The 21,184-nt window shown below is 42.4% G+C and overlaps 1 protein-coding gene across 3 annotated transcripts in view; it reads left to right on the top strand.

Annotated features, from left to right (window-relative positions):
- GRK5 (G protein-coupled receptor kinase 5) overlaps positions 1–21,184 on the top strand; it is a 169,611-nt gene that overhangs the window by 116,756 nt on the left and 31,671 nt on the right. For 2 of the 3 annotated variants that reach the window (XM_056350675.1, XM_056350674.1), the window contains 2 exons: positions 17,240–17,340; positions 20,242–20,334. In XM_056350675.1, coding sequence (XP_056206650.1) covers positions 17,240–17,340; positions 20,242–20,334 — 194 coding nt within the window. Of the gene's footprint in view, positions 1–17,239; positions 17,341–20,237; positions 20,335–21,184 lie in introns of those variants that run through there. The other variant, XM_056350676.1, reaches the window with a different exon arrangement.

Here is a 21,184-nt window from a genome sequence, read left to right as displayed (position 1 = left end):
TAGACACCTAACTAAGGTACTCAGGTTAGGAGTTCAAATGTCTGTCCTTTCTTGTCAAGAAAGAGAAATAAGAATCTCCAAAGGACACATTTTAAGCCATTAGAGGCCAGTGACTCAAGGCCACGTTAGATGTTTGCAGCCAAAAGGGATGAATCTGGATCCAAACATCCTAATGGAATATCATCCTGGCCAGCAAAGAAACCTTCTTTTCATAAGGAGCTGCATTTCTTCATTTAGTTATCTGTCCCTTGAAAGATACAAATTGCCACTGATGCAAAAGTCTTCTGCTTTCAGAGGAATGCTTCTTTTAAGTAGGTGTGTATCTGTGCTTCAAAGAACCTGATTGTCTTGATATAAAAATAGTGTGACATACAGCTTGACTGATAGAATAAAATTATAGGTTTAGTTCTTGGACAGATAGTTCAGTCTTATAATGTAAGGAGTACTCTTCCCAGAGTGCAGGATCAGAAGCAAAATGAAAACAAAAGTAGATTTCATGCTTTGTAATATTTATAAATGATTTTTAATTCTTGCTTAGATTTTTGAATGTCATACATATTTAACATACAATGTGTTGGTATATCATCATTCCAAAGTGCATTCATTTGCATAGGGAACATGTGCTTTATTTAATAAAACATGTACTACTTGTACAGCAGAAAGGAAAAGAAAACACTTTCCCAGATGAACAGACATCACACCAGTACTTACAGCCTCACGTGACACACAGCCGCTGTCTGCAAGATGGTGCTACACCACAGAGTTAGCAGGCTCAGCCGTGTGGGAGCCGTGAGTTCCCACGTGGAGAGCTCTGTGGGAGAACATACACCATCAGCCCCGAGGCTGCTAAACAGGCTCAGAAGGGGCCAAGATGGTTGGGGGGGCGCACTTTTTCAATTCATCATAATCTGGGATTTTTGCAGCTTTAGTGACCTAGGCAGCTCCTACATGCTCACTGGGGAAGCTGGGAAGTGGTCTGTCAGCCTTTTCTTGTGGTTGACATCAGAGACAGCATGAGTGGGTCAGGCTTCCACCATCTCCCTGGCCTATAGGCAACAGCAATGACAAATTCGAAGTTTGTCCTGGCACACGGAGGGAAAAATGGGTGGTTTAGGCCTCTCAAAGAAGTGGCACAGAGGAACAGCCTCCCTAGGGGTATGGTAGAGTCCTCATCACCGGAGATTTTCTGGGTGCTATTGGACAGGGTGCTAGCTAACATCATCTAGGCTCCCTTTCCCATGAGAGGTTAGACCATGTGATCTTTAAAGGTCCCTTCCAACTTGAGCCGTTCTATAATGCTGTGTACTCAGGTCCTCACCTAGGGGAACATTAGTATTCCCTCTCTCCTGCCTAAAGTTCGTTGTAACATCCATGTCCAGCAGGCCATTCTGAACTATTTGATGGGATGGAAATGTAAGGAGGAGTACATATGATCTTCACGTGGAGGATGCCAAGAGACAAGTGTTTTCATGGCTGTCTTAGCAGCTTCACTTGGGTAGTGAGCAGGAAAGAGACATCCCACAGAAGAGGTGTCCTGTAGCTGAAGACACCCTCCAGCCTTGAAACGTGCTCTGAAGAACTGTTAACCTGCTTCTCCGAGGAGGTCCCACTGTGAGCTGGCTGCTCCTTAGGGGCTGTGTGGGGGCATGCGCTGGTGAGAAGGCATTGTTGGTTAAGAGGAGGAGACCCCATGAGGCAAGTGCTATTTGGGTGCTGTGCTCTGGAGGGAGGTCTGCAGGCTGCCTTTGCTTAACAGGAGCGGCGCAACGGTTGCCACACCGGCAAGATTAAGGTCTCTTGACTAGAGTCTTGCTGCATCAAGAGAGGCTTTAGCAGTTTCCATGAAAAAGGCACTTAAAGCTGCCTTCTTGACTTAATAAGCCAGTAGGGCAAAAGTCCAACCCACAGGAAGTCTAAAATTTTTGAGGTTGTGAAATATGATGGTAAAACTGCTAAAATGAATTGGTCACAAATATTTCTTTCCTGGCTTTTCCTAATCTCAACAGTTGAGTGGGGATGTTTCGGTTTTAGGTTCCAGTTCTGCCTGTAAATGGAAAAACCCTCAGTGCTTGAACAGTTGAGTTAAACTGAACCCAGCCTGGCTCCATTACCTGGCTGCTTCTTGGACTGGAAGACCAAAGAGATAAGTTTACCTTTGTACTGCCTGTAAATTGGAGTTTTGCACCTCCATGAAGCATTTTTGCCTTCCTGCCTGACAGCTGCCATGCCTTACTCCACTAAATCTCTAGCCCAGTATTTTCTTTTTCACTGTAAATCACCTTGAGATACTTTGAGAAACGCTATATAAAACTAAATTGATTTGAAATGGCTCTTAAGACAGTCTCCATATGCCATTATAGTTTATATTTGGACTCAGCTGGGTACTAAAAATGTTAGGATGTCTAATGTGTATTGTTATCCCCATTAATATATTTCACAGAATATGAAGAACAGCAACAGCATTAGTTTTCTTATCTGAATTCCTGCTCGGTTTCCTTTCCTCCAGGAAATGCACAGAATAAAGGGCACATTTGCAATTTCTTTCTTCGCTGCCAAAGGTTAGCTGGACACACTGGTAACCTCCTTACTCCAGTCTAAGGCTAGCAATGGGTTTTGCTAAATGAAAATATGTCTTTGTGTTTATGAACAATTATAGGATATGGAAGGGAGGGAAAAGTCCCATGAAAGGGACACTGGCTGATCAGCAGTGCCTGGCCTTCCACTTGTCTACTGGCTGAAATGTGCTCTTCTCTCAAATGGGTTCTTTATGGAGAAGAAAACACCTATGAAATGTGAGTGAGATGAAATTAAAATGATCCATGAGCCCTGCTGCTGGACAAAGCCCCGCAGCTGAGTCCAGGCTCCTTCTCACAAACACCCTCTCTCAGCTTGGTGCACTGTCAAAGAGCAGTTTTCTTTTTGGACGCTGTTGCTTTGATCTTGATGCCGAGAAACCTTGCCCTCGGTTGCTCTCACCTTGAGATTTCTTTCCCCCTTCCTATTTTTGCCACCAAAATAAATGCAAACTTCAGCACTTGCGCTTCTGAGTGAGTCATCTTTGCTGATCGCTAAAGCCTTCCATCTCCCATAAGGAAAGTTTCATGTAACACTTTGTAATGATTCTGGCTGAATTCTGGAAGGGCAGGTCACACCGTACCAAGAACTGGATTCAAGTACTGAGACCTCTTCCTCTAACTGTTTCGTTTTACTAAACACCTTCTAGGGAACATGTTATAATTAGGTTTTGGAATGGCCAAAACAAAAGTTGCGTGTCACTTCAATGGAAGCTCTGAAAGGAAGAAACATTAAGCTTCCATAAAGCAATCTGCAGAGTTTAATACAGGACAGAAGCTTTGTGTTTGGAAAGGTGAGCCTTCAGGGTCTGTTTTTTACGTTGTTACCTTTCTCATACAAATTCAGCTTATATCACTTATATCCTGCGAGTCATCTCCCTGCCCTGTAAGCTTATTGGCTCACTGATAAAAGGCCGACGCAATATCGCTTTTCACTAGCTACAGTGGGTGGTCCCTCGGGCTTGGTCCAAGAGTTATCTCCGCAGCTAGTTTTCAAATTTTTCTAAACCCTGTGCATTTCATTAATGACCCAATTGAAGTAAGGAATGAATGAAGTGCCTGTCTGAACACAGTGTGTTACGTGGCTTCAGGATGGGCTAGAATTATTTACTTTCTCAAAGCATTATTCACTGTGTCCTTTGGGTTCCTATTAGGAGACTTTTCAGGGTGCTAAATACTTAAGTAGAAATCCTGGCCTTAGTTGAGCCAAGGAGAGTTTTGCCATTTAATTAATTGCCCTGGGACTTTACCCTTTGACTCAGTGGATTTCTCATCTCCCCTTTCTATTGACTTCACTACTCTATGGGCACCATTTTAGCCAGATATGATAGCATTACTTAGGCTTCTTGCTTTGCAGCTACCATAATCGATACATAATCCAGTCTCCAGAGAAATCAATACATAATTCTTCTTGTTGTTCTGGAGACAGCACAATCAATATCTCTGCTGATCACTGTGTCTTAGTCCAGGAAAGTACCTTCTCAGCGTACTTTCTGCAAAAGCTCATCTTTCCAAAGTTAAATTCTGGGAAAATATCTGAGCAGCAGAATGGCAACCTTGTTACTCAAATTAATGCTTTCTAATCAGAATTTATTTAAATAAGCGTTCTTCTGTCACTGGGGCCAGGCTGTAATAAAGTGTGGCAGAGGAATCCGAAAGATCACAGTGTTGCCTTGATTAGGAGTCCCTTTGCTGTGGTCTCAGACTAAAAGGCATTTTCTCATGGTTTGCTCAAGTCCTATTTCCTCATCCTTTACCCACTGTTTATAATACAAATGTTAGTTAACTAAACACTTACTGAGGATTTCTGTCTCTTGCAATGGTGCCAAACTGCATGAGAGCCTATGGAAACAACGTGGAGGCTGCGCTGTGCCAGTGATGCTGTCCCAGAACAGGTCCTTGGGCTGTCCTGTGGCCTGTCCTTTAGATTTAAGGAGGGCTGCATTTGCAATGCATTTGCTCAGATGGGTTGAAGACTTGGGGTGGAGTCATTAAGTACACTGGTTTTATGCCAAGCAGTGCTATTAGTCGAAGCTCTGCTTTTCCTTCCTTGTTGTGTTGGAGAGGTTACACTCCCAAGTTCACATGCTTAACTGTTTGTCATTTGTGGTTAGGAAAATCATTGGGATAACTTGGTCAGTGGGCAAAAGCCTTCTAGCTTCCCTGTTTGCTGGAATTACTCCGACTCGACCCTTTTGAAAATGGAAACTTGCTTCAGCTAATTGATGTCAACCACACATGTAAACCTGGCTCACATCTGTCTGCTGAGGCAGGGCAGGGCCCCCCAGCTGCTCTGCCTCCTCTCAGAGACTAGCCAGGGCATCCCAGAGGGCTGAGGACACCGAGCCGTCTGCTCAGGATTATCTGAGAACAGGAAGGATGTACTTGTCTGCCCTCAGCTAATGAATATGCTCATTATAGTTTCCTCCTCTCGTTTTCAGGGGGGCATCTTTTCCCCATCTCCTCTGCATACCCCTCACCACTTACACTCAGTCGTATGGATTATCCAACGGCCAGGGAAGTTAATTCTAAGCCTTTAAAGTTCATTCAGCTTCCTCAGAAACAGCCTTTTCTGCCTGAAAATTTTGCCCACTTGGGAAAAAAGGAATCAGCCTTTTCCAGCTGTCTGAAACACTGGCTTGCAAAACATCCAGAAATCTGCAGGAGATGACTTTTGTGCGTTTGCACAGAATGACATTAAAATAGACCTCTGGTGAGTCCAGACCCTTACGCTCCCAACACATACTGCAGCCTTGGTTGTCCAAACACAAGCAGGCGTCTGGATAGGAGTGATGAGGTGCCTCTTTTCTGCCTACTGACTACAGGGAGCACAAGGAGACTTTGTGTGTTTCGTTTTTCAGGTGATGAAAGCGCAATGAGATGAATGCCACGCGAGGTGTAATGCAGAGTACATTAAATTACATTGCATGGCATATCCCCACAGGTTTCTGTGCACCATTTCTCAGTGGTAGGGGAGCCCTTTGGACACCTGACCTCCACAGCCCTTCTGTCCACCCACTGCAACTCACAGCAACTTTCCTGGCTGGTTCAGCTTTGGATTTCTGAAGCTAAAAGCGTAATGTGTCAGCGAATGTCTCCCTGAGCTCAAGGTTCATTGTGCTAAACTTGGAAGCAGTAACAGGATCCTAACAAAGAAGAGAATGAAAGGCACACAATGAAAATGGAAGTTAAACATACTTTATTTCTCATCTGATTCCCTCCTAATAGGAAATCAGGATTCTGGAAAAACTTCTAGAGGCTTCAGCAGCCGCACAGGTATGAGCCAGGCAGATTCAGACGAGGTGCCTGAGGCTGACATGTTTGGCTGGGGTGGTGCAACTAGAAGAATCACTAAGCTGTGTGTTATTTTAACTTGGAACCAGCGATCACAGTGTTACCATAAGGAATGTTTTAAATTTCACAGAAAACAAAATATATTTAAATTCATTAAAATATCACTAGATGAATGTGAAAAACAAGAAAATGGGATTTTTTTAAAAAAAAGTCTTTTGATTACTAGTGGATTTAAATATCATCAGCATATATAAGTTGTGGATATGTGGCACTTTGCACTACCCATGTTTAATATTTTTTCCCAGTAATGCAACTACACTTAGAATACTCACTTAACCTGCGTGCCAAGCCTCAGCTTGTATGTTAATTTATTACTTTTTAATCAAGTCAGACTCTGACCTGAGTCAAAAATGAAGCATATAGCAAGTTTATTATCCTGGCACAGATGCTGTTTGTCCAACAAGCAAAACTGAGGAAGAGCAGAATATGCCACAGCAAACAGTGTGTCATGTCCTACAATAAATGTCTTCCCTCTCAGTTCTTTGCAGATGGCTATTACCATATGATCATTAATGGATCACGTGACACAGGTGATTAGGGAATGCCCAGTTTCCAGCAGTGCTAGGTAGTGATTTTGTTTGCTTTCGTGGGTGCTTCCAGTCTTTGTGTGAGTGGGCCACTGGTTCCTGCCTGATGTTTATTTAATTCACTTCCTAATCCTTCTGGAGGCCTTCCCAAACTCTCTTTTGGATTTTTGTTTCTTCATTCATGTGTTTCCTCAGGATTTTGACCTGCTAATGGAAAAAGACGACAGCAAATTCTGCAAAATCCCTGCTGCAGCTGATAGCAGTACAGCCATTGACTTGAGCGCAGCCTGGATCAGGCCCTCATGCATGAGCTACCTTCATGCAAAGCAAATAGCTCGTGGGCTTCAGTGCAAGGATCATTTGCAAGGGAAGGGTTACTCATGTTTACAGGCTTTTGCCTCAGAGGAGTGAATTCAAGCAGGGAACTGTTTGTTTTCCTGCAAGAAAGCCATTCAATTACATTGAGGTTGTAAATGAGTGTTTATAGATTTAGGGATTTTTTTTAATGGAACAAATGACATTTGGTTTACCAGAGGAAGCCAAACTATGACTATTGCAACATAAGGTTGCTTGCTAATGTTTAGGCTATCCATCAGTGCAGGAGGACGTTAAAAGGTAGAAAGGCTCTGATAAGAGGCTAGACAGTGGATGCTGTCCAAACCTATTAAGCACACGTGATGACAGAAAAAAACCTTTCTGAGAACAGAAGCTTTCAAAATTGTCCCGTCATCTTAGTAGCTACTAATGGTGAGAATACCATTCTTCTCCCAAAATGTTTTATCAACCATCTGGCTGCTAGCAGTAACACACTGTAGCAGTGGCTTGGTTGGGTTGCTCTCAGAGGGGTATTACACGGCACTTTGCAAGGATTGTGTGAGTAGCCTAACCTTTGCGTAACTAGAACATCGTGGACAATATTAACCTTCTGTTCTGTTTCTATTCTGCTGACAGGTACTGGTACTGGTTATTTCATTTGTGTTTTCATCCTTTAATCTGTTTGCAAAGTGCTTTTAAAGCAGAAAAAAGGCAACAAGAAGTAAAACATGCTGTCCCTTCCCCCGCTTTATAGCAAGTTTTTATAAAACAATTTCATCTGGCTAGTTTATGAGCACCCCTACACCAATAAACCTGTGTGTCTACAGAAAGGAGGAAAAATGTGTTTCTTTGGTAAAGAAACTTCTGTAAGCAGGTTTCCAAAGAATTATTAAAAAAGTATGGGTGGGGAAGGACTAGGGTTTAAAGATCATAAAAAATATCTTGCCAAGTACTTCTTGTGAGGCCAGTTTCTCACTAATTGAAGTCAAAAGCATATCTTCTGTGGTGACCAGTAATCTGTACCAAAACCCCCATAGCTGGTTGGGATTGCGGTGAGTGTTTTTATTTAATTGAGGAGTATTACAGTCTGCAGCTGATTCACTGGACTTGCAAAAGAAGCTGATGAGACAACTAAATTTTGTCTCATGGGACAATTTTTTATTTCAAAATTACTTTCTATGAGGTTTTGAGTGTTTAAGATTTCCTCCAGTCACCTATAGGAACCAAGAAGAAATTTCTTCTTCTTGATCAATGCAATCTTTTCTCTTTCTTTGTTGCTCCAAATCTCATGTGTTGTTACACCCCCAAATTTTTCTGAGTTAAATAATTTAAAATTCCAAGGAAAACACATTTTGGACTGAAGAGCTTCATGTAGGAAACATTTTGACTCGCACCATTCGCATGGCAGTTGCTTGTTTGCCACTATCAGGAACAGAAATGGGGTTTGTAGAAAGGAGCAGCTACAAAGAGGTCTACTGAGAAGAGGAACAGCAAGGTTTTGCTTTTTTTTTTTTTTTTTTGCTTTTTTTTACCTAGCTATACCTAGGTAACAGACCCTCTTGCTGATTAAAAAGGGAGCCATGAAAAAAGCTTCATATACTTTCTATGCACTTGTCAGAAAGGAAACCTCAGTGGCTGCTGGTTTTCTCCAAGGAAGGGCATAGTTCAAAACTACAACTTGGACCCCAGCATCAAAGAGGAAACCCAGAGAAGAAACTTGTCCTTTCCCTGCTGGTGGGCTTTCGGAGGCCCAAGAGGCAGCCCAGCGAGTCCAGAGCAAGCAAGTTGGCCTGAAGCTACATCAGATCTGCTACAGTAAATTAATTCATGAACTGGTTAGCGTTGCCTTTTGTGATGGATTAGTACAACCCCTCCAGGCAGTGGGATGTGTTCAGCTGGTTGCTGAGGGCTCCGTTGTCTTCAGTCATTATATTTTTGTGTGTCAACATGTGTTTTGATAGCTTAGTAGAATATGAGGGAAAACAGATTCATCATGACTCCAGATCAGCTTACAGCTACAAAACAAACCCCACAGTTGATAGACATTGCTGATTTGCTTCATGTAGCTACCAGCGAGTGATCCTGCCCTCAGTACTGAAAATACCATTTGATCAGAGAACAGGACTGAGTTCAGTTTCTTTCTCTGCCATTGACTCACTCTGTACTCCTGGGTGAGGCATTTCATGTCTCCCAGGGCTAGGGAGATTGGTTTCGAAGCTTTAGCTCTCATGACATGTGTATGTAATGCCTGGCATTATGGGGCCCCCATTCTCAGGTATAATGTCTACATGCTGTTGTAATAGAGAAATTGCTACTAATAACACAGCTGCTCTCCATGCTCTGCTGCTCTCCATGCTCCCTGTCCACCTCACTGCCAATTCCTACATCTGTCATCTCAAAGCAAATATCCTGGAATTATGAAGCCTTGTGCTTTGCCTCATACAGACCCAGATGACTTTGTGGTAGGAAAAAAAATAAAAAGAAAATGCAGAAGTTGATTACTTAAAGTGTTGCAGCTGCTCCTGATGTAGAATTGGCTGTTTACTACATATACAGCTAAAACCAAACAGATAAGATCAGACACAGGGCAAGAAAAATGAATGTTCCAACATTTTTGTGCATCGCACCAAAAAGCATCAGGAGACTGCGTGTGCTGTGACAGTACTGGGAACCTTTCCATCACCAGGTTGAAACACATGCCTAACCTGGACTTCCCAAAATCGAAGTACCACCAAGACACTCTTATCTCCTCCTTCATTGCTTTCCTTTGCATTTCTCAGTCAGACTTGATGATCTTAAAGGTCTTTTCCAACCTAAATGATTCTGATTCCGTGATTCTCACCCCTTCACACTTCCCCTTCGTCACTCACCAGCCGCATGGTCAGTACTTCTCAGGCTGTAGCTCAGACTGAATCTCCGCTGGCATTGGCCTGCCCCTACCCCGAGTGGGGATTTGGGGGGACATCAGAGTCATCCAAAAGTGGCTCCAGAAGCCTCCATGCAGTGGGGCAAGCAGAGCCCAGGCTGTGCCCTGCGCTGGTGTGTTCCTGCTCTGAGGGCAGCAGTGCAGACTCCAGTGGAGATTCCACGGACCAGTTCTTGGGGTGGATCTCTAGCCACAAGTAACAGATCAGCCCTGGAGGCACGATGAGGCACTCTATTTTGTTCTATTACCTTTCCTTTTCGAAAACACGCATTACCTGAGCAACTAAACTTGTCTTTCCCTGATTTTGCGCCTAGCAGCATGACTTGTAGATACCAACCTAGTCTCCCTTTTTCTAGGAACTGCTCTGATTACAGTCCTCCTTATGACTCCTTATGAGTGTTTGCCTCAAAGGACTAAGGACAGTCACACCTGACAGTTGTACCATTGCTGCCTGCCCTGGTAGCTACTCCCCCTGCTAGCTGAGCCTTCCTCAAACATCTGGAGAACAATGTGACTCTGCAAAAGCAACAGCAGAAATGGCATTGCATGCAGCAGACTTCCCATCCTTGACACAAACCATTGCTCTCCGTTGCTGGTCTTGGGTCACAGCCGTGTGAGTGCAGATCAAATGATGTAACAGCTGGATGAAGCCAGTATTTTCCAGGTTTTTGTGTATGAACTCTTCTCATCCCATTGTGTACCATCTCACACCAAAGTTCATTTTAGCCTGTTTCTTTCATTTCTTTGAAGTCTCTACTAGTAGCAAATCCATGTGGAGGTTTACAAATAGGTTATACGTGGTATATTGCTGTCAACATCTGAAAATACACATATCATAAGACAGATGTGCTTGGGATCAGAGACAGCTCAAGAAGAGTTATGGCTTGAACTTTTGCTCATTGACTGAAACATTTTTAATTGTTTTAAGCTAGTTTGTTGTGGAATGTTTTCATAACCTGAGATACAACATATGTTGCACATTATTTATTTTATGCAAGTGACTTTTGAAATAACTCACTGTGTTTCAACATCATGGCTGCACGTCTGAAACTTGCCAGGAAAGCAGTTGTGTTTATGACAAAAGTTTGAATGAAGTCTATTCAATCTAAAGAGTATGGTATCTTTCTGGTTCGTATAATTTTTGCAGTGATGAACAGTTGTGCTTTAAGACACCGTGATGACTCACACTCACTGGCAAGAGCTGGTATCAAATGAAAGCCTGTATTTCTAGGTTTCTGTTCCTTATTCACTAATTGCAAGCTACAAATGGACTGATGTGAGGAATCTGAGCATCTCTAGCTTTCATTTATCTCAGTGAGACTTCTTTGAATTCAGTCACAGATGGTGATCAACTCTTCTGCAAAACACAAGTCTTAACCTCCCTGTTCACTGTTCTGTAAAATATTGTGAGATTGCCACCTAGCTCATGAAGACTTAATCATGCAGTGAAGCTTTACTATTTTGAGGTTCTTAGATGAAAGGCGCTGTGTAAGAATAATTACCTCTGGACTTAGGATCTGGTCTGTTTCTTGCAAAGTCAGTCTGACTGAAGTCAATGCTATCCCTTTTTCTGGTCTGAAGTTCAGGATTCTGCAAGCTATTTCTTTTTTGTAGGAGACAACAATGATCGAGGCAAGTGTCTTTGAAGCAAGACTATTCATTTGCAAAGAAGGTATTTATTCCTTCGCTCTGAGCTCCAGGTTTCCTAGTGAGCACTCAGCATACAAACACCCTTTTTCATCTGTTCTCTGGGCAGTGCCATGTGCCTGTGCTTTAGAGTCCAATGTTTTGCAGAATCATTGGTATAAAGGGCTGGGAGAGGGCTCAAGAGCCTCTTACACTGAACAGAGATCAAATACACTTAGATCGTCAGCAGATGTCTGTCTGCCCTTGGAGGTCTGTCAGAACTCTGAGAACAGATTCCACAATATTCATATGCCTGTTCTTTTGCTTCCCTGTGTGAAAAAATAGAAAAAAAGCCTTCATGTGCAATTAAGTGGATTCCTTCACATCATTTCCCCAGCATAGAGCAGAACAGGCAGAATAATTGATCCCTGCCCTCTTTATTAAAAACATTTCTATATTAAAAGACCTTTATCATGTTTCACTCTTACTTTCCCAGACTAAACAAATCTAGTTCCTCAACACTTCCCTTTGGCATTTTTTCCCGAAGCACATTTCTCAACCCTCCAGACACTTGGTGCTCTTGTTGGCTTTCTGTAGCTTTCTCCAGCGGTGGTGACCCCAGCTGGATACGTGTCTCTAGCTGGAGTATCAGCACATCCCTCTCAGTTCCCTTTGTCATTTGGCACTTCTCCCACAGAAGCAGCAGCGTTGCATGCTATAAACCAACTCTGCACGTGCATCTTTGTGTTGTGTCTGCATCTGCTTTGGGCTTCATACTGCTGTCGGAAATATCCAGAGCTGGTTACACAGAGACACCTGCTACTCACCCCACCCCAGTTTCGGAAAGGCTACCTCTGGCTGTTGGGTTGTCAGGAAAATGCTTTCGCTCGTTGAATTTGCAAACCTCTGCTAGGTGGCTGCCTGCTTTTGCTTCCACAAACCTGACGGCAACACCTATGGTGCATTGCATCTTGGCTGAAGTCATACATTTTAAACATTTGGAAGTTCTGTCTTAAGGAAAATTAGAACAAATAATAAGTTTTAAAGGAGAAGTACAATTATCAGAGGAGGTCTTCTGGATGTTTCCCTTGGTGCTGCCAGCATTTCAGCTTGTTTTTAGAACGAATTTGATTAGCTGATAGACTGACGAAAGGCCAGGTGTCCTCCGCACAGTCATGGGGGAGGCACTGTCAGAGAAATGTTGTAAGTACCATGGCAGATATATAGAGATGCTTTTAAAAGAAGGCTTATTTATTACCTGTCCTGTTCAGTGAAGGTCAACAAGGACTGTCTTGAAGAGCTGAGTGAAGTAACCTGTAGCAAAACTGACAGAACTGTCACAAAAGGAGAGTTTATATTTTAAAGTATTGTGATGCAACATGATGTTCAAAAGGTAACAGGGAGTTCTGCAGCCCGGAAGCTTTCGTCTGATCTGAATCAGATTTTGCAGCTTTTCTGTACTTCGTGAGGCGCCAAGTGCCGGGGCATGGGCACTACCAGCGCAGCATGGACACGGGGGTCTCTTGGCACTCAGTCTGCCAGGGACAGCTGTGGTGCTGCAGGGAAGACCAGAGCACACTCAGCTTGCGATGCTCTCAGCTCCACCAGGAACCTGGTATTGATGGGTGGTACTGCATCCAGCTTCAAATCTGTGCTGTTTATCAGTGGTTGCATCCTGGTGAATGAAGAGAAAGGGGGAGAAGCCGCTATCAACCTCTCAGCAAAGTATGGGAAGTAACTTGCATGGCCAGGGGCTTAATTTGGAAGGAACAGCAATTTCCAAATTTTTGTGGACATGAACACAACTAGCCTTGAACAAACGCATGACATCTCAGCTGTTTTCATGCTGTTTACTGAAATGTAAGAGGAGCTAGGAGGATCTCTTTTGTCTTTTATATCAGAAAAAACCAAAGTTTAGAAATGGAGACTTTTTTTCTCGGTGCTAATGGTACTCAGAAGTAACCGAATATCCATTTCTTGTTTCTCAGGTAATCACTAATCCGATTCCTAATTGCATGCTTTTCTTAAAAATTAAACAAAAGGCCATCTGAAGACTGAGATACTGCTTTCCCCGCAAAATATTTATACAAAAATTTTCAGTTCCTGGCCGTAAGTGAAAAGATAGAAGAGACAGGAGATTTTGATTAAAACCTGGTGAAAGTAGTTTGGACTTTTGGACTTGTATAAAACTATCTGGTCAAAAAGGATAATGTGATGAGAGAAACTTTCGTTGTTGGATCAGTTTAAGTACTTTTTGCACTGCCAGAGTCACACATCTGGTTTTGGTTCCATCAGCTTTACCCTAGTGTTACTCTGTTGACTTGACTGGCATAATTTCTGATTTACATTATCATCAGTGATATCAAGAATCACTTTCTTTGCCTTCAGAAAACAGAATAGCCATTATGGGAAGTACAGGACTGGACTCGTTACAACTGCCCAGAATTTTGTTTTGAATACAGGAAAACCTAACAGGTTTTTGCAGGTGTGTCTGAAGAGTCAGCAGAATATTCTGTGTCACACACTCCAGCGTAGCGGTCTTAGTCACAGAGCATGGCTCTCCTAGCTGCCACAGGACATTTAATATGTTGGAAAAGGTGTCTCTGTTCCCCTGTAAAAGCTGAATTTGCTTTTACAACCATCACCCATAATGCAGTGGGAGAGCAGTGTTAATAACCATTGCTTCGCGCTGCAGAAATCTTTTGCACCTCTCCAGGGAAGAAGCAACATTTTCTTCTGTAAGTGGCCAAAGCGTTACCTTTGGAAGTGTTCGCTCGTGGGATCCAAGTGCTTTCTTGCACTCATAACCTGGCCTACCTAATTGTTCTCCAGGGGAGCAAAAGTAGGTTGGTGGGTTGGGTTTTGGCTTGTAATTGTGTCTGGCTTTGTCTGAACATCTGAAGGCTGTAGGTATGCACGGTACTCAAACAGGGAAAATAGCAGTCACGGTTACTTAATGGGAGCGGAGGGAACTATGAAGTCCCAAGGAAAACCTCAGGAAGGATCCTACAAAGACTCTCTAGGACTGTGTGTGGAGTTGGAAAGGGTTGGGTGTGCTTCTCTCGTACATGTGGTGCAGCTGCTCTGCCCTGAACACTATGAAGGGCTGCGTAACGACAGATGTTTGTGTGGGGCTAGAAAACCTTTTGAAATGATCAGCCTGTGAAAGAAAGTGGGGGTTTGTTGTAGAAAATGAAGTGGTCTTGCAGAGTGTTGGCACTACACTGTAAAGCTTTAGTCCATGTACAGGATGTCAGTGTATTTATGCCTTTACCTATTGTCAGCTTGCTCTTGATTTCTTCAGAGGAAGCAAAGATTCAAAGGTCAGCAACAAGTGGTTTTGAAAAACGAAGTGGTGACTGTGTCTTCCACAAACCTGGAGAGAGGAATCACAGTTCGTGCCATTTTTAATTACTTCCCATATTGTCTTACAGTTTCTTTTGCTCATTCTTTCCCCCTTTCCCTTTAAGAATTTTGTTTCTTCTTTATGAAAAAGATTTAGCTGATGCTTATATTTTTTTAAATTGTACTTTGAACTCAGACAGATGGAATTACTACTGTAATAATGCATCATGGGTGTGATCTTCAGCACTAACCTCAAGGCAGCTTACCTCCAATTGGGAAACGAACTCCCAATGGGAAGTGAAGTTACCTGGCATGAGTAAGAATCAGGTCGCTTGGTCTACATGACTAATTATGGGGTATAGTACTTAGCTTTTGGATCCCAAATTTGGCCTATAAATTTAGAAAAAGTTCTATAATTAATTCGTAGCAACTTCAATTAGAGGTATCAATTTTACTGAATCCTGATTCACAGCAGTACAAAGACTGCGGAGTTCAGTGGACTAGACAGAACCCTAGGAATCAGAGAGATGTTCTGGAGCAGCAGGCTCACGCAGCCACATACAAGCTTTGGGCTGCCAATGAGCTTGTGTATGCACCCCACTGAGTATGCAAACTATAAAGTGCAGGTATTAATTCATATGGTTCCTAGCCAAAATCAACTGAAATACTGCTAATCATTAGGCTTGCGTTTGTGACTGAATATTCCTTTAAAAGTCTTTTGGGTTTCTGCTTGCCTTTTTTTTTTTTTTTTTTTTTTTTGCTTCAGTAGTTTCAATACAGCAGCTGCAGGACTTGAAAATGGGACTTGAGGGTTTTTCCCAGTTCTTTCACTCTTGCCTCTACCTACTCTCTTGAAATGGGACTTCAATTTAATCATGGGCATCTACAGTTAGGCATTTCTGTAAGCTGTCTGATTTACTGAGACTTGTTCTACAGTTCTTGGTCCCTCTCAACCTCAGTGGCCAATCAAGCTGAGAAAATCTGGCTTTTTCTCCGTCTTTTCATAGATGATAATGTGGAGGCTCATCTACCTCTCAAGAAACCGTGAGACTTCTTAATTATTAGCAATATAATCTGTTTGCTGTTAAAAGCGGGTGCTCCCTAGATATCTTTTGCTGAGGAAATGGAGGGATATATGGAGGAAATAAGGAAATATTTCAGTGAGGTCAAAGATATCCAGCATGTTCTGCAGATTGTCTGTCAAGGTTGAATAGTGCGACAGCATTGTGCAGCATGCACAGACAGTTTGTAAACCATGTCCCTATTTAAAAACATTCAAGTGGAACAAACTTACTTTTTCGTGTCACAACCAGGATCATATTCACATTTCAGCAGTGGGAAGGAAAAGATAAAAGATTTAATTCAGCTTTCACCATGCTGGAGATTTTCTGTGCCTCCACCTCTGCCCCTTCCTCTGTCCTCATTCCCAGTGTTTTTGAACTCTGCCTGCAATGCATTTCAGTGCTTGCCAAGATATCCCCAGCTAAGGGTGGGTTAACGAGAACATCTGGCCAGGAATGAGTGATGATGCTCTGTGACCCACCCACTCAGCACATCTGGTGGTCATGGCCATAGATGGGGAAACTTACCGAGTGTTAAGGCTTCTGCAAGGAAAGAGGATTTTATCATCTATGGCTGGATTTATTGAAAATAAATCCAACTGGTTATATAAAGGGGCTTTCATGTCAATGGGAGAAATGTCTATAAATAGGTGCACACACACACACACGCACATGGACACATATACACTTTTTTATATAATTACAGTATAGTGTCAATGAGTAAGAATGTGGACTGCCTAAAAACTGTCTTTATAGATAATTAGTCCCAAAGGTCCTAAACTGGTTAACCCATCAAGGCATACTGCAAAAGACCTCTTTTTGGTAAGGGCTTTTTGAAGGGGCTGAATGTACATTGTCTCTAAAGGGAGGAGAAGATGAAAAGAGTTTATGTGCTTGGTTGGCAGAGTTCCTTTTTGAAACAATTATTTTAAAACTGCTGGATTGGTTTGATCCTTCTAATGATAAATTAAGGTGTCCAGACACTTTTGTGAGCATCTTACAATATTATTTATATATAAATCAATAAATACTAATGCTCCGCTCTTGTTTGCCTTTGCTGGTTTAAAAAAAAAATAAAAAAAATTTTTAAAAAATGTATTTTTCAGATGGCACAGTGAATCATCAATGAAGTGAAAACACTGGGCCAATTTCTCTTTTGTTTAAGAGAATGGCCTGTACACAGTTCAGGCCAGCACATTTTTCACGGGATGCAAGGGAGCAGTTCAAAGAATTGGCAAGGAGCGGGTCCTGCATATTCATGAGGCTGGGCAAGGAGGTGAAGGTACAGGAGAAGGCAGAAAAGCACTGTGAGGATAGAGTGGAATGTGGAGCGAGTTACCACGGTATCCTATTTTACTGCTGTTTGACGTAAGGCTCCTTTGCTTTTACACAACCGCTGGAATTGAATGGAAGCAGCTCAGGGCATAAATAATGAACGTGTCTGTTAGCCATGGAGAGAGGAGAATCTGCACCTCATCACAGAGATAACATGCCCCTCTCTTCTCTCCCCAGTCTCCAGCCTGCGTTCCTGAAGTCAGTCAAGACCTTATCCAGCAGACAGGGGAGAAACTCGAAAACAGTCCCTGCAAAGAGCTGTTCTCTCACTGCACAAAGTAAGTATAACTCGACACCCGGAGCCAGCAGGGCTGCAGTCAGCAGCTTGTAAGGAACGTGTCAGGTAAAGAGAGACACGTCAGTTTGAACGTGCAGCAGGTATCTTCAGCTTATGTTCACAGTCTTAGAGGCACAGCTGACAAAGTGAAGTCATTTCGTCTGAACAAAATATAATAAACATTTCCATGCCATTATATACACTACACACAGGCACTTAGTGTTTCAGGTATTTGACGGAGTGTCCTAGCCAAGTAAACCAGCCATGGATTTCATGCTGTGTGAAAAGAGCTACAATGATAATGTATCCAAAGAAAACATCTCTGTTTCAAAGTGAATAAAAATTAAGTGGCTATACAGTCCATTTAGACAGAGGAATGTGCAAACTTGCTCCGCATGACTTTTCCAGAAAATCTTCACCAGGAGAATGGGCCTTTTTAAATGCTTTCTGTCTGTCTGTGGCGTTCAAATGAACGTGCGTTATTTCAGCCTTTGTCTGGGAAAGGCTTATCAGTTTTTGTAGCGGCGAGGCGATTTGTACTGTAGTGTGCTAAAGCTCCAGGTATGCAATCTGCATTTGCAAACACTGACCCGAGTACGTCCACGCCAGTAGATCATAAACCAATAAAAATATGAAAAGGAGGGATCATCGCGAGCTGGCCCATGTGGTTTCTGGCTGAGCACGGTTTGTTTTCCCTGGATGATGTAATGGGGATTTGTAAAATTCGCTCCACTGTCATTCATTGTTTTGACTCATTTCATTGACCTTTTCTGTTTTCAGTTATTCTTTGCGTTGGTAGGAGATGTGGGTTATTTCTGGCCTTCTCTTATAACATAACCAGTTTCCTTGCATTGGCCTGGTGTCATGTAGAGATGCTCATATAACTCGCACCAGTTGTGTGTGCCAGTCCCGACAAAGGCAGAGCTGTGCTCGACACAACCCCCCCGATGCCTGTTTCCAGTTCTCAAATCGGTTTGAAAGCTGACAGTTCCCTCTAAAATGCACTTTGTTGTTGCCAAAGGGGGGAACTAAAAAGCAAACAACTGCTGAAAGGCAGCTATTGTTCTTTAAAATACGTGCAGCTTTTAATTAACTGAACGAAATAGGCCAGCGTTGGACACCACTTAATTCAGGCTCGTATTCACCGACAGCCATTCCTTCATCTCAGCTGAAACAGATAAATGAGCCAGGTTTGAGACCTTGTTAATAAATGTGCTGATCATTTCATATGGACTGAAATGAGGTCAAAAGGAAGTTTTAAAAACTTGCTGTTGGTATTTACCAAATGTACTGAATAATGTTAATTTTGGAAGAGTTCACAGTCAGACCAAAAAAGGGAGGCATACATACAAATATGAAGTTTGCTGTCCTGTAGGAGCAGGAACAGGGATGAGTTTCAGACGCGTCTTCATAGATAAGATCAGTCTGTGAGAGAAATGCGTATGTAACTCTTAACTTCTGCTTTGACCTTTAATATTCTGACTATCTGCTCCTGCCCCTTTCCAATTTGCCTTAGAATTCTGACTTTGACATTTATTAAATCTCATTAAGGTTTTTTATTTTATTTTGTGAGCTTCAATCCACTTAGGGGAAACCATATGATCTGTGTCCAATCAAAGCTAATGAAGACAACAACAATTTGACTTCTGAATACTGAATATGTGCAATTACCTGCCTGCTCCAAATTGATGGTGCAAGAATTACCAAAAAAAAAATTCAAACAGCTGAGAAATTCCAAAAACTTATGAAGAGTAAGTAGCTTATGAACAGGAGGAACTAAACTGGGGAGACACATTATTCCTGGTGAATTGCTTGCTCAGGTCTAGAACTGCCCCAGGGTAAGACATAGATTACCCATTCCCAAACCAGAGTAGTCCTTCAGAGAGGATTTCCTCCTCCAGCAAAATCTGGAAGCGTGTCTGTACACTCTTACATACAGACACAAAATTGTCTGTATACACCAAGACACAAATACTTATTTCTTGTGGGCGCTTTTCACCCAAACCCAAGTTTTGTCCCTGCCAATGCTGCCAGCAGAGGTGGATGCAGTACCCCACTAAGCAAGGCAAGAACCAAAACCAGCAGGTGAACAACCCCCTGTTAAACATTGTCACCACCTTCGCCTCAGGTGGTTCTCTCAGCTAAGCCCAGCTTTTCTTAGCTCTGAACTCTTGGCCTTTCTTATGGCTTGTCTGTTCGTCTTTGGCTGCTTGTTGCCTGTCGTGAGCAACATACTTCTCTTACTTTTTATTCCTTTATTCCTTCGATTATGCAAAAAGATTTTGCATCCACTGTACGAGCCACAGAAGAAAAGTGAATCCACATCCCTGTTTAGACTTTCCTTCCTCTGTATTACTCTACAAAGCACATAGCCCTTTGACTTTAATCAGAGTTACTACTTCTGTATAGCAGGAATTAAAATTGGTTGTGTTGTTGGGGTTTTTTTTTTTGTTCAAAATAACACCTCTGGTGGTCCCTCTTTGACAGAAATGAGCTTTAACCAGAAATTTTCAATCCAGATGTAAACACCCCCCAAAGTTTAGGAGCTCAGTTCCTGAGGGTGTTCTGTTAATTTACTTACAGAAGCAAAGACATTTCTTGTCTAGTGACTAACAGCCTTTGAAAATGCCCATTGAAGCCAGTGGGAGATGCCCTGTTAATTTTCAGCAAGCATAACCAGTGCATATTACTATTCAGCTTCTGTAAGGCTTCCTGTTATCAAATACATCAAACACATCACTTTGTTCCTAGATTGAAACTGAGTAAAATCAATTACAAAATGAAGTAAAAGTAAAATGATCCTACCAAACAAGAAGGCTGGATTTCCTCCTCTTGTTTTGTTTCTTTTTTGCTCCAAGTTTAGGATTGTAAAATGCTTATATATCCTTTTCATCTGAGATAGATCTGTCCTTGACCACCTCAGTGGGGAACCATTCCAAGAATACCTAAACAGCATGTACTTCGACAGGTTTCTCCAGTGGAAGTGGTTGGAAAGGTAAGTTTTGTAATTTTCACTTCCCCACCCTCCCCCCCCCCGCCTTTTTTTTTTGTTGTTAATTAAAAATTCAGAGAGCTCCAGGAAGGCTTTCATAATTTTAGAATTTGGTTTTAAGTGTTCACTGTTAGGAAGCTCAAGAAGAGGTAATGGCTTTAGCCAGACAAAGTTGCCATATAGAAAAGTCATGGTTATGTTGGCGTTAGACGCGATTTAACCACAAGCTGAGTCTCCTCCAGCTGTGACCATCTAACAAGCACAGTCAGTGCCTGGGATATGGATTGTGCTCCTTCATCCTCCATGAGTGTGCTTACACCCGTAAATCCTCCTCAGCTGCTTCCTTCTCTCTCTAAGGACATTGCACTCCTGAAGGTGACATGCTCCAGCGAGCAGCTTGGGCACCTTTTTTGCTCATATGCTTGTGCACAGCAAGTGAATAGGAAAAAAATTCTACAGCCTATAAAAAAGTAGGAATCCAAATCTCCTGTGATCTGAGAAACATCTGTGGCCAGTTTCACGGTAGGCCCTGTCACCATGAGCTACTGATGGCACAGCTTGAAAGACACATTGCACTTTTTTATAACCTACCCTTGTGCATCTGTAATGCTAAACGTAAGATACATGTCCAGTCTCTGGCTTTTGCATTTGCAAACACTGTGCCCAAGCATGCCCAAGACTGAAGCAGATGCTGCTTGCTGGGGAAGTAAAGAATAAAACAGAAAAACACCCCAAAACACCAGGGAGCCAGTTTTGGCTTCTGGTGCTCAAGTGTTTGGCTTTTAATGGTATTAGGTACATTAGGAACATTTCAAGTACATTCCACAACTTCAGTTGTCTTTCTGTTTAACTG

The sequence above is a fragment of the Falco biarmicus genome, chromosome 9, assembly GCF_023638135.1.
Source record: "Falco biarmicus isolate bFalBia1 chromosome 9, bFalBia1.pri, whole genome shotgun sequence".
Classification (NCBI taxonomy): Eukaryota; Metazoa; Chordata; class Aves; order Falconiformes; family Falconidae; genus Falco; species Falco biarmicus.
The sequence above is the reverse complement of the archived record's forward strand: the minus strand, read 5'-3'. Positions and strand labels throughout refer to the sequence as shown.